Source organism: Orbicella franksi, chromosome 4, assembly GCF_964199315.1.
Source record: "Orbicella franksi chromosome 4, jaOrbFran1.1, whole genome shotgun sequence".
Lineage (NCBI taxonomy): Eukaryota > Metazoa > Cnidaria > Anthozoa > Scleractinia > Merulinidae > Orbicella > Orbicella franksi.
Genome location: NC_138148.1, coordinates 31,453,972 through 31,466,471, shown reverse-complemented (window position 1 = coordinate 31,466,471; position 12,500 = coordinate 31,453,972). Strand labels below are relative to the sequence as shown.

Sequence of the window (12,500 nt, the reverse complement as noted above, 5' to 3'; positions counted from 1 at the left end):
GCTAAACTTGCTTATCCTTAAGGTTACACATTTGAAAATACAGGTTTTATATAGTTATGTACATGGGAATATATATGCAGTACCTTTAGCTAAGTACGCTTACATGTACATGTGTCTTTTTTCAACAGTGTTGGAAAAAAATTGACATGTTCTGTGTAGGTGTAATTATACTTATCCCAGTTACACATTTAGATAGTAAAATAGTCCTATGCAAAGGTTCTGCCAGTGCTCAGGTTTCACTGGAATGGATTTTAAGTAGGATTTCAACCACAAGTTTACCAGTCAGAGTGCAAATTTTTCTTGCAATAACTTCGTCGATGAATAAAGGCTTTATGACACATTTTCATGTCAAATCTAAGTACCCAATTAAAGCTTACTTAATCAGTCTTGTTTTATATGAGCTTTAACTTAAAACAAAAAGGAATATAATTAACACTGTTGTAAATAGAATGGCCCCCTTCCTAGTAAACAAATCAAAGAATGTACTTACCAATGAACAGCTGTATGCACCTCATCACAAACAACAGCAAGTGCAACAGTATTTTTTTGGTAAGACTCCATGGAGAACATCTCCCTGAATTTTCCATCTCCAGTCAGTGACTCATGGGCTTCTATACAACAAGGCGTAATCCCCATTTCCATCTAATATTTCTCTATCACTTGTTTGGCTCTCACCTACATAACCAGCCTTGACTCCCAAGGAACCTGAGGTACATCACCTGATCCTCAACGATTGAAATTAGTGGCGAAATAACGACAACCAACGGGTTGGCAGGGAATTCATAGCCTTTAGCATTCAAGGAACTTGTTAAATACGCCAGGCAACAGTTGAAAGGTGAAACGTTTACCGTAACCTGTCGGCAATTGCCCGAAAACATCTCTTCTCGCTACAATTTTCTCGATGATAAGCCCCCGCTCCGCTTTCAAATCATCCACGGGAAACAAAGACAAGCTTTCTTTAAGGACCTGTTGGAGGTCATTCTCGAATTTACGCCCAACACTGTTGCCAGCCATATTGCTAAGGGACTTTTGGTTTGGCGCGATAGTAAGAAGGTGCGTGCACTGTAATTAGCCCGATCGTTCCCATGTTCGGTCAACATAGTTGCGTGGCCCGTGCAACGGCGATTTGCACATCATGGAAAGTTTCAGAAGTCGTTCAACGATCGAGGAGAAATAATAACTAAAGTAAGCTTGTGTACTCGACTAGCTTTCTCCGCAACAATCTCGTTCACAGAGTCTTCGTTCCCTTTGACCAGCGGTCGGAAAACGAGAGCTCTGAGAGCTGGGAGCAATCATTTCAGGCATGTGCCATAGATGCAGACTGCGCAGTGAAACCGGATAGAATCAGCGTGCATTTATCCCTCGAGGAACTCTAAAACATTAAAAGAATACTTTCTCTAAGACATGAACTGTTCAGATAGCCAAGTTCCCCGAAATAAGTCACTTTTTTAACCATCATGACAGCTTTCTAGGCCGTCATGTAAATGTCGCGTCACGCAAAAGCTTAGAAATTCAAGCGTAGTGTATCACAAAACCAAGAACCCATTCGGAGCGAAAATCTGTATGAATATCAGTTTTCAGCTGCTCTTATACACCATTAAAGTAAAATCTCAGGAAGATCAATAGTTTTGTAGTTCGAATTTTAGTGACATCATGTGAAAACCAGCTATTGCCTCCTAGGCCCCATGCTACGGCCTGTGATTGTCTTGGCTTCGTTGAATCTTTTTGTTAAAAAACTCTCCAGGAGAATCTTCCCGTTGTATGGGACAAGCAACTGGGTCGATCGATCAAGAAAACAACTTCGTGTAAGAAGGCGACAGAGTTACCCGGCTAGACCTCCTCGCTGATTGGCCAGAAAATTATTTTTGGCCAATCAGTGGGACGGAATTCGACCACTTCCGGAACTGGTTCGGTAAGGATAAGTTCTCAGGGACTTGTCAGTTTTTGAAGGAAACTTTCGCCCAAAAATATCGCATCGTCCCGACTACCAGCCCCTCGGGGTCTCCGAGGATGAGTTTATTCCAGTATGGTCCTCGCACTTGTATATATCGCCCGCGCCTCCGTGAGTGCACAAGTTCTTTGACCGAAAGCTGTTCGTTAAAAGGTCTATTACTACCGCTACAAGGTCACTTCAGGCATTAACTTATTAGTATTTCTTTATTTTATCTTGTCATGTCTAAGTTTTTTTTTCTACCTTCTGATGCGTGACCAATTTCATAACTTATATTGTAGGCTTTTGTACATTATGCTAGCATTTTTTCGAGCATTTTAGGGAGGCAAAAGCATTAAGCATTATTCGAGCATTTTAGTGGCATTTTCCTGGAAAATTGCTAAAATTTTTTTCCACAGAAAATAGAAATAAAAACTATTTTTTACCAGAAAATGAAGACTTTACTTAGCCTCTTCATTTAAGTATCACTGACTGAAAGGGACAAAGGATTAACAGAACAACAGATCATTTAGAGAATTATATATCTTTTAGTGTATTTAAACTATTTCATACGTTGTTGTTAACTTGTTATACTAAGTATACGTTTTTGTTAAGCGCGCTGAACTATTAATTGTGTTGAAACGTTAAAATTATGAAAAATTAAAAACCGTATGAGCATTAACCGGGCATTTTAGTGACTTTTTTGGGGGGGAACCGAACATTTTAGTGGAAAAAATGGAGCATTAAGGTGGAGCATAATGTACAAAAGCCTATCATATTGCCTAAAAGATAGCACTGAATTACTAATCGATAAGAAAGCTCGCGGAGTGTTATGATTTATTGCTTCCAAAAAAGCTATTTTGTATGTGGGCAATATGGACTACAGATGAAGGAAAAAATAACTGGACCTTATCTCTAACGAGAAGGAAATTCTAGTTGTTAAATATGAATCAACAAACCTTGGTATCAATATACGCTAAAGGTGCCGCTTGTCGTGAATCTTACGTCAAGGATACAAACAAAAGTTATGAATCTTTTGGTTTTTTTTTTGTTGTTGTCTCTTAGGAAAGGTAGTTCTTGTTTTTACCCGCTCTTATATATACAATAAATCAGTACACAGTAATTTTAATGCGATTTAGTCCGACGTGTCATCATTTCAACTTCGATCTAAAGTCATGGCTGTCGAGATGAAATTCGTTTTGCTTTTTGCTCTCTTGGCTTTTACCAAGTTTTCTTTTGGTAATGCAAGTGGAGCTGGTCAAGTAAGTCGAGGATTTGATATCAGCTAGAGTAATACCTTAATCTGATCGCATATGATATTCATCCGGGTAAAGCGAACTGACGTATCAAACTTTCGTTTGGAAAAAGACGCCAGCTTTCAATTCAAGAAATTCAATGGATGCTCCTTGAAAACACTGATATTTCGATTCCCTGACGTAGAGAATTCTCAAAAACTGTCGTCTATGCGCGATGCCAAAATAGTAAAAAATTGTTCAGTCAGGATGCTATCGGCTTTAGCGTCGGGGTCTTGTTTGGCCTTGTTTAGCAAAAGTAAAGATTTGCTCATGAGTCGTCTCGAAGTTTGAGTTGGAATTTTTTACTATTGAACGCTAGATAATGGCTCAGCAGTAACTCATATATTTGCAGTAGCTACAGTTGGTCCCCCTATTATATTCTGAGTTCATTTGTGCATCTTATTTATTTTCAGTCACAGTGTGCAACTCCGTATAATCCCGTCAACATCACTGTGTGCTGTAAAGAAGGCATGAAGGTAACAGTGTCAGCTTTCGTTCTGTAGTTCCATCTACTTAGACCGCCTAAAACATGGGTCATGCTCGGCAACATTTCTGGCATTATTTAATGATCCTGATTTCAAAATATGTTACTTTTTAGGGCGAGAAGGGCGAGAAAGGAGAATCAGGAACAAATTGTACATGCCATTTACAGGTAAACATGAGTAAAAATGTGCGTTCTCTCCGCTTGTGAATTTCAATTTCAAGGCACTTTAGTTTCTGGATGTATTTTAGTCTTAAGATTTTAATTGATAGCTAGTCTGGCATTTCTTTTACCTTTTATGCTAACACAGGATCCAAACAAACCTTCTGCTCACATTGAAGCTGCCGATATTAAAACCGTTACTTACCAAGCCAACACAGGTATTTTAATTATCCTCTTTGCGGAATGTGATATCAGGGATCTCGAATTCTGGTGTTACTTCTGGTCTTTTTGAAATTGAATTTGACGTTTTTAATACTGAACTAATTGCAAAAACAGACTCTCGTTGATAAATCAAAGTACAGCGAGGTAAAAAACCACTAGTGTCTGCGAACGTATTTTCATTTTGAGTAACGCGTTTTGTTTTTAATTTCCTTCTAGTGATAAGGGACTGGTCTGTCAGTGCCCCTCATAGCCACCTAGCAGGCGGCGTGACCTACAACAACGGAGAACTGACTGTGCCCACCACTGGACGGTACTACATCTACGCACAACTTTTCTATCATTCCAATGAGAGAGTCTATGTTCGTGTAAACAACAAACCCGTTACCATGGTACAACCGAGTGGAACCGGCCAAGGTACTCTGTACGCTGGAGGAGTATTTAACCTTAATGCTGGTGACGTCATCTCGTTGGCTGTGAGATACTCTATCACAGTCTATATGTATTCCTATCACAGTTAATTCGGTGCGTTTTTGATTTGAGTTTCAATCGTTGCGTGTCGTTAACTGCACAATATCGTCCTTAACTAAGGGTTTTAAAGCTTGATACTTTTTTTGACCACACTGTTGTTCACTGATGTTGCTGATTTGTAAATTAAAGATATTTTGTTTTTGCATGATATCTCAAGTTAAGTTGTCAGGGGATTGTAATTTTATCTGTTAAGAATTAAAATAAAAAAGGACGGTGCAAGATATATTTGGGAATTTCTGTATCAGTGTCAGCCGGATAAATGACCAACAACTGAAATCTTTTCCCCATTCATAACCTTCAAATTGTTATTTTTTAGTTTTCTCGGGTGGAAAAACACTATAAATTCAATGCCCAAGTCCTAATTCATCCCTAGTTCCGCGCTTACCACTCTGAAGTAACGCGTGGAAAGGAAATATTAAAACTGAACTTGGATTCTCCGTAAGAAGTTCAACATGTTGGTTCACTCATAACTCTGGCAGAATTTGATTGACATTCAAACTTAACGGGGCAATGAACTTCTCAATAGCTTTTAACAAAGAATGCATCCCCTTTCTAAATGCTTACTCAGAAACAAGGATAGGATTGACCTTTCCCCTAGGCCTGTTCTCATCATGAATAAAAATAAATTTTTCTTCTCCCTGGTCTTTAATCCTTTGCACTTATTTTTCAGCAATTGTCCCTATAACTTCAATTAACCTGTTTATAGGCCCATCACGATTGTGCTCGGCAACTTTTGAGCAACTTTTGGCATTTGGAGAAACTTTTTGCAGTAAAAAAAAAAAAAATAAATAAATATCTTAATTGACCACTCCCCTAATAGAGCTTTACATGTACAGGGCCAGTGGAACCAAATGATGAAACAAATAATGCAAATGAAAATAACATGTTTAAAAATCCCAACTGGCTGGAGGCAGACCAGTTGGCTATTTACAAATGTGGCCGAGGAGTTGAACTAGGGTCTACCAAGAAACAACTCCAGCTGATTGGTCAGAGTGGGACTTGAACCCACGCCCACCGGATTTCAAGTGCGGCGCCCTAATCACGGCCATGCTACCTGCTTTAGTATGGCCCATACTTGCAGTTCTAGCAACCTTGAGCAAGTTTTGCCTTTCTGAACAACTTTTCAGTAAAATATAGGTTTAGTGTACATATCAAGCACGAAAAAGTCAGTATTTCGTGAGTACTATCAGGAGGGGCCCGTTTCTCAAAAGCCCTAGAAAATTTTCAGGCCCACAAAACCATTTTTAGTTAATCGGTATTAAAGACAGAGAGGTGTATACTCCTGAAACTTCTTGTATGAAGGGAACCTCTGCTCATGTTAAGAATATGTGCCGCATAAAACAGCTCTGTAGTCACAGGGTTTGAGATTCGGGGCCTTCAAGAAACGGGTTCCAGGCCTACCTATTAACCTCCGTTTGAGTCAGTTGCAATAGATGGTAATTATTAGCCATTTGCTCTAGAGTTGGAGCAAGCATATTACCCGCAAACTTCATAGTATCTTTGGATTGAAATTGGTTGCTTCGGTGAAAACTTTGTCTGTGCCACTGTATAAAAAACTAGAGTTATCGAATCAATCTAATTTTTTCAAATGGTTTTCAAGGACAATGCGGACAATAGCCTGTAGCGATAAATGACTGGAAAGGGGCGATATATATCTTATTAAATCTATTTTGAAATCACTGGTTATCCTTGCAATCTGATTGGCTCTCAGTGGTGCGATTTATTCACGAATCGCACTATTTTTTGCTCCAAATCACATCTTTTTCTCAGCCAATGAGACTGGGACAGTAAAACAAAACAACCAATCAGATTTCAAGGTTAGCTTAAAGTAATCAATAAAAGTTCAGCAAAAGGAAGGGCAAAAAGCCATTGTGTGTTGAATTTTGCAGCTACTATGTTTGCCAAAACTTTGTTTTTGTTGTTTTTTTTTCCCAAAGAAATTGACAAATTAAATTAATTACAGTTTCTGAATGACGATTATCAGTTCCTCTAGGTTAAAGACCTACTGTAATGGAAGTTTCCAACTTTCAGTGTCCATTTTGACGAATATTTTGGCGATTTTTTCTTGTACATCTGCCCAAGATCCGTATAATACCGAGTCCAGTAAAACATAAACAAACGAAAACCACACAACAACAAATTCAGAGCCACCTCAAAATGGTAGATGTTTCCAGGTTTCCGGTAGTTTCAAACGAAGCAACACGAGAGCTCAACTCCGTCGCTTTAAATAAACATAGTCAAAACTACCAAACAGTGAATGAACGAACGTGTTACGAAGCTGGTGTCAGTCCCGCCATCTTGAAAATATCTTGAAACAAATGGCACCGCAAGAACTTGACAAGGTCCTGAGTATTGAGTTCTACGCCTGGTTCACAAGAGGAAACGGAGATGATAACGAGCTGGAATCCCTAGAGTGCCGTTGAACGGGTATTTAAAAGAGAAAAACTATCCAGTGGACATCGTGCACTCGAAGGAGTTTCACAACTCAAAAGTAATCCATCGCAGAATTACACCGGCCGCACCTTCAAATTTCTTCTCCAAAGACAACTAGAAGTCTTGGCCTCAACCACAGAGGAAATGAAAACCTTCCATCATTGATTCAGGCGACGAGATTTGAACTTTTGTGCATGAAGTAGACTGTTTTCGTTCTGACTTCAGAATGTTCGAATGATTTTTCGTCACATGACATCGTTTTGCATACTAAATGATATGTAAAGGCATTTCCGGTTCCGCTATTTTTAACAAACAGGCTACTGGAACAATACACCAAAATCTAAAATCTAAGGCGATAAAATTGTGCGATTTCAAAATGGATGTAATAAAGTGGCAATTGAACTTCGTGTCGTGCAATTTTGTTCTGAATTCATACTTGTGATTTCAAATCGAACTCGCGCAGCGCGCTCGTTCGATTTTGAAATCACGCGTATGATTTCAGTCCAAATTGCACTCCACTCAGTTCAATTACCATTTAACAATTAGATTATGAGCTCGAGATTTCTATGAGGTGATAGTTGATGAGGCCGAAGGCCGAATCAACTATCACCTCCTAGAAATCGAGAGCGAATAATTTAATTGCTTTAGTAGAATTCTTACTAAAATTCACTTCAAATAACGGTTTCCAATTGTTTCTTAAGGTGGCTCCCTATAGTTTTACGATCGCGCGCGCGCTGAGGACGAAAACTCAAGTAATCTGCGCGCGCTCGAACGAAAACGTCAGTGTTTTTCGATATTTCATTACGTCAACATATCAAGCACAACAAGCAAAACTGACAATGAATTTTCTCGCGTTTCCTTCGGTGAAATTCCGTAAAACTTGGCAGATTGGTAGTAAATATTTTACTTTAGTCGGAGCTCGTTTTTCAGGGAAATCTATAAGACCAGTTTTTTCGCAGCGGTAAAAGACGTAAATTTGTAAAACTCGAAAAACCTGCCTTTACAAACTCTACTTTTTTCGTGTTTAAAATTCGTGTCCCGCAGGAAGCGATATGCTGTGAAAATTTTGGAAGATTTCACCGAAGGAAATTCAATAATCGCCCCATGTAAAGGAATCCAAGAGGGTCTTGGATTCCGGATTCCACATCGTGGATTCCGGATTCCGGTGACTGGATTCCGGATTCCATGCCTACGGATTCCGGATTCCAGACGTTCCGAGATTCCGGATTCCAAAGGTTTTAACTCTGATGTTCATTCGTACTGCGATAGCAGATTCTGCTATTAAAGTACGAATTGAGTAAAAAAGAAAATACCATTTTCTTTTCAATATATCAAAATGTGTTAATATCCTTAAACTGGAGTTCATACGGCATCAATTAAATTAACTTTTGATAAAATAATTAACTTGTTGGGGTACCTGTTAAGAAGAGGCGTCTCTGAAGTCCGCTGAGTAATCCACAGCGTTGAAGTTATCTGACGAACTGTTCTCATCAAAACGATTATATCATCAACAGAACCAAAATTACAAATTACAAAATCCCCGCCCCTGACAACAAACAGCATGTTCAATAACGTAACATGCGCCTTGCTGCCTGGGTGAAAGTTCTAATGGATAGTTCAGATAGTCTTGCTTTGAATCGGAACGTATAAAGACGTTTCTTCGGGAAACGGAAAAGCAACAGAGGTTATAAACTATTATTACCTTGGAACATGGCCTTCCACTTTTCAATACATTGCTTTTCCAGAATCGACCACAAAAGAAGAAGCAAAGCTAAATCTTCATTATCTGGCGATTACATGGATCTAGCGATAGGTCAAGTTTTCTCGCCCACCACCCTCGGGGCAACACAATGTTGTACAAAACCCCGCCCCCGGGGAGCTGGGCCCTACAAATCCCCGAGGTGTAACAGCTGGAATTGATTGATGCATTATCAATTATAAATTGTTGTCGAAAATTTCCCGCAACATTGGCATTCAAGCGCCCGGTTAATTAGTGTTTCGAAAGCATTTAGTGTATATTTAACAATTATTCCACGAGTGCGCGTTGGATATAAGATGGAAGATAGCCAACGACGCGCGAAGCGCCGAGTTGGCTATAACGATATCATATCCAACAAGCGCAACGCCCAACTGTTTTCGTTGACGCGTATCGGCTACGATATTTATGGTCAATGGTAGTTGAGCTCATATAATTAATCAAAACTCAGGAATTGCAATATACCATTGCTAGTTTTTAATAATTTTGGGTATGTTTTGGGAACAAAAATTACGACCCACAAGTACGCCTACTCCTGGTTTCGCATAGAAGAGACATTGCGCTAAATTTATAGAATTTACCTTTACTAGCGAAATATAACACCCTTTCTGTTCGATTACGTTTCGATACGTTCTTCTTGGCAAAGTTACCATGCCTTAGCTTATTGCCTATTCCTATTCTAGATCTGTATCATCTGTACGATAATGACAATGAATCGGAATAAATTCAAGTCTCGCTACACTCAGATAACTTCCCGGGTAATATTTGCCCATTGACAAGCAGATGCCGATAATCGCACGTGTCAGAGCTAGAGATCGAAAGAGAACGTAGCCGGAACGTACTTCTCGGGACTTCGTAATTAACCCTACAAACCTTGCAATTTCCTTGTCTTGTTTTTGTTTTTCTTTCTTCTTTATTCTTGGACTCCTGCATACGAATTCAAGTGAAAACATAAGTTCGAGAAACAATCGAATTAATTCAAAATGCCGCACAAAGATTTCTCTTGATGTTCATATACCCGACACATGTCACACATGGATTCACGTAAGCAGGAGTCTAAAACAAACTTTTATGACTAATACATACCTTTCCCGCTCAGCTTTATGCTTTCTCCGGTGTTTTCCCATCTTTTAGAATCCTCAACGCAATGTCGAACAGTAGATCCAACAGTCGAAATAGTGAATAAACACACTAGCTCGAATTTCTCGCTCGCCGGAAATTTAAAAAGTAACTTAATAATTGACTGGCGCCTGCAAGCGTTGCTCATGGGGTGTACATCCTGGACAAAAATTTTAAATGGTTAAGCTTCGATTTTATCTTTAAGCAGGCTCGTCAACTACCGCTTCCACCGCAATCGCATTTATTGAGAATTCAGGACTTTCCGGCATTAACTTCGATTCCTTACATCTTGATACCGAAAACCCGGCGACGTACAGGAATAATGAAACCCCCTATGGGGCCAAGCAACTCCCGTGAACAGTGTTGACAGTTCTAAAAAAGTACGCTGTACTTGAAGTTATTTCAGGGCCAAAAATGTCACAAATCTGACACAAAGACAATACAGTGCATGTCAAAATGGTGATCTTCAACAAATGATGCATGCACCCTGGCCTATTTAAGAATCAAAGACCACAACACCGCCTTGTTGACAAATATGATACTTTCAAGTGAGCAGTCGAGCAGATATCAAAGTTTTTACAGAGAAGGTTTCGAGAGGTAGGATTCCGGATTCCAGAGGCTAGATTCCGGATTCCAAAGGCCTGGATTCCGGATTCCAAAGGCTGGATTCCGGATTCCAAAGGCTGGATTCCGGATTCCAAAGGCTGGATTCCGGATTACAGAGGCCTGGATTCCGGATTACAGAGACTTTGCGCCAGAAGATGATCGCAAGGATTGAATTGTCTTTAAAAATTGAAGTTGTGTGCGCGCACTCGACTCATCAGTTTTTTCAATAATTTCAACTTTTCTAAAAGTCAAGAAACCAAAAATGTCCTTCGTTTAGACTTCTCAGGAATTTAATTATTCATTTGCATCAAAATTTTCCTTCAAAACCTTGGAAAAACGAAAAAAACGTCATTTCTAGACTACGTCCAGCCACCGCACTCTAATGGCTGATAGTGTTCAATGGCTCAGTCAATCAAATTACAGCATTTACATTAGTATACTAGTAGAATTCTACTAATATTTATTAGATTTAGTAGTAGTATCGCTATATATTTTTACGAGTTGTGCCGTATTTTGACAAGCCCGTAGCGCGAGTCAAAATACAAACAACGAGTAAAATCATAAATCTATACTACACACCAACACATCTAATAACAGATTTATCATCCAACTGCTGTAGTCAATAAATGTATCAATGAAAGAGGAAAAGTCAGTGACAGTTTTGTGTGCGCGCGCCTACCTGTAAGGCAAACAGGTTTTCTGCTGTACAAATAACTGTACAATATCGCTGTATATTTGTACTGTTATTTGGACGGTATTCGCTGCAGTTGGATAATAATTCTTGATATCACGCTAGCCTGTGAACAGGCTCTGACTAGAAGGGTCTGACCGCAGCTGGAAGGACCGAGAAGGAACTACCACTCAAACAAACAGATGATGACGCAAACAAATGATGTCATAATGTTTGCTTGGTCTTTGGCTGATTACTCGAGCTAGGCTGGCTGGCTCGGTTAATTTAATGATATCTCGGCACGTTTATTGAACACAAGAAAAATAAACTTGGTGACTTTCATGAGCCGGTATCCCGACCAACTGGGCTCGAAATTTTCCATGTAATCATGTCCAACGGGTCAGCATGGCTTACCAATGCAAACCACTTCGCGCCAAAATTGAGCTCGTTCCGGTCTCGCGCGGCTCATGTTATACCAGGATAAGAGCCATTTCGGCAAGCCGGGCCAGCCTGTTAAACTGGGGCAGCGCGGCTCATCGTCCCCTTACGAGCACAGATGACTGGGAGAGGAGGAGGGAGAAGTCTTCCTTCTCTTTACTTTACAGGTACTTGTATATCTGTAGTCCCAAAGGGTACTGATAAATGTTTAGCTGATTTGGTCTGAAATTGAGCCATAGTAAAATATTATTTTTCTTACATTCTTTACTTTCCTTTGGTAGACTAATATCGGCCCTTTGTCTCATTTTGTAGGGACTGCTCGATGCGTTCGGTCCGTACTGTCAAGACCACGGGCATAGTTTATCCCAGTATGGCCCTCACACTTGTATATATCACCCGCGCCTCTGTGATTGCACAGGTTCTTTGACAGAAAACTCTTTGTACGTTAAAAGATCTATTACCACAGCCCTAAGGTCACTTCAGGCATTAACGTATTAGTACTTCTTTGTTTCATCTTGTCATGTCTATGTTTTTGTTTTACCTTATTATGCGCGACCAATTTCATGACTTCTATTGCCTAAAAAGATAGCACTGAATCACTAACCTATAAGAAAAACCACGAAATGATACGATTTATTGCTTCCAAAAAATAGTTTGTACGTGATGTGGACTACATGGCTTGCATTATTTTTTAAGGAACCCCTCGGCCTGCTATCCATTGGTTAAACCTATCTGGCCTTTACATGACTGTGACCTATTTCTCTTCTGCTGGATAGCTGAGAATTGGGAGAATTGTACCACAAACAATTGTCTGTGGGGGGAGGTGGGAGGTGCTGATAAAATTATGAAAGACTGCATAC

The 12,500-nt window shown here is 39.7% G+C and overlaps 1 protein-coding gene and 1 long non-coding RNA gene across 3 annotated transcripts in view; one reads left to right on the top strand and one right to left on the bottom strand.

Moving 5' to 3' along the window:
- Positions 1-2,061, bottom strand: part of LOC145483994 (uncharacterized) — a 10,736-nt gene extending 8,675 nt beyond the window's left edge. The window contains exon 1 of the long non-coding RNA XR_014048974.1: positions 491-2,061. This is a non-coding gene — a long non-coding RNA (uncharacterized LOC145483994). The remainder of the gene's footprint in view (positions 1-490) is intronic.
- LOC145483989 (uncharacterized) overlaps positions 1-5,407 on the top strand; it is a 301,335-nt gene extending 295,928 nt beyond the window's left edge. The window contains exons 1-5 of one of the 2 annotated variants that reach the window (XM_081462581.1): positions 3,106-3,192; positions 3,639-3,701; positions 3,824-3,877; positions 4,017-4,086; positions 4,307-5,407. In XM_081462581.1, coding sequence (XP_081318707.1) covers positions 3,106-3,192; positions 3,639-3,701; positions 3,824-3,877; positions 4,017-4,086; positions 4,307-4,608 — 576 coding nt within the window. In that variant the 3' untranslated portion in view covers positions 4,609-5,407. Of the gene's footprint in view, positions 1-3,105; positions 3,193-3,638; positions 3,702-3,823; positions 3,878-4,016; positions 4,087-4,306 lie in introns of those variants that run through there. The other variant, XM_081462580.1, reaches the window with a different exon arrangement.
- Positions 5,408-12,500: the final 7,093 nt, after the last annotated feature.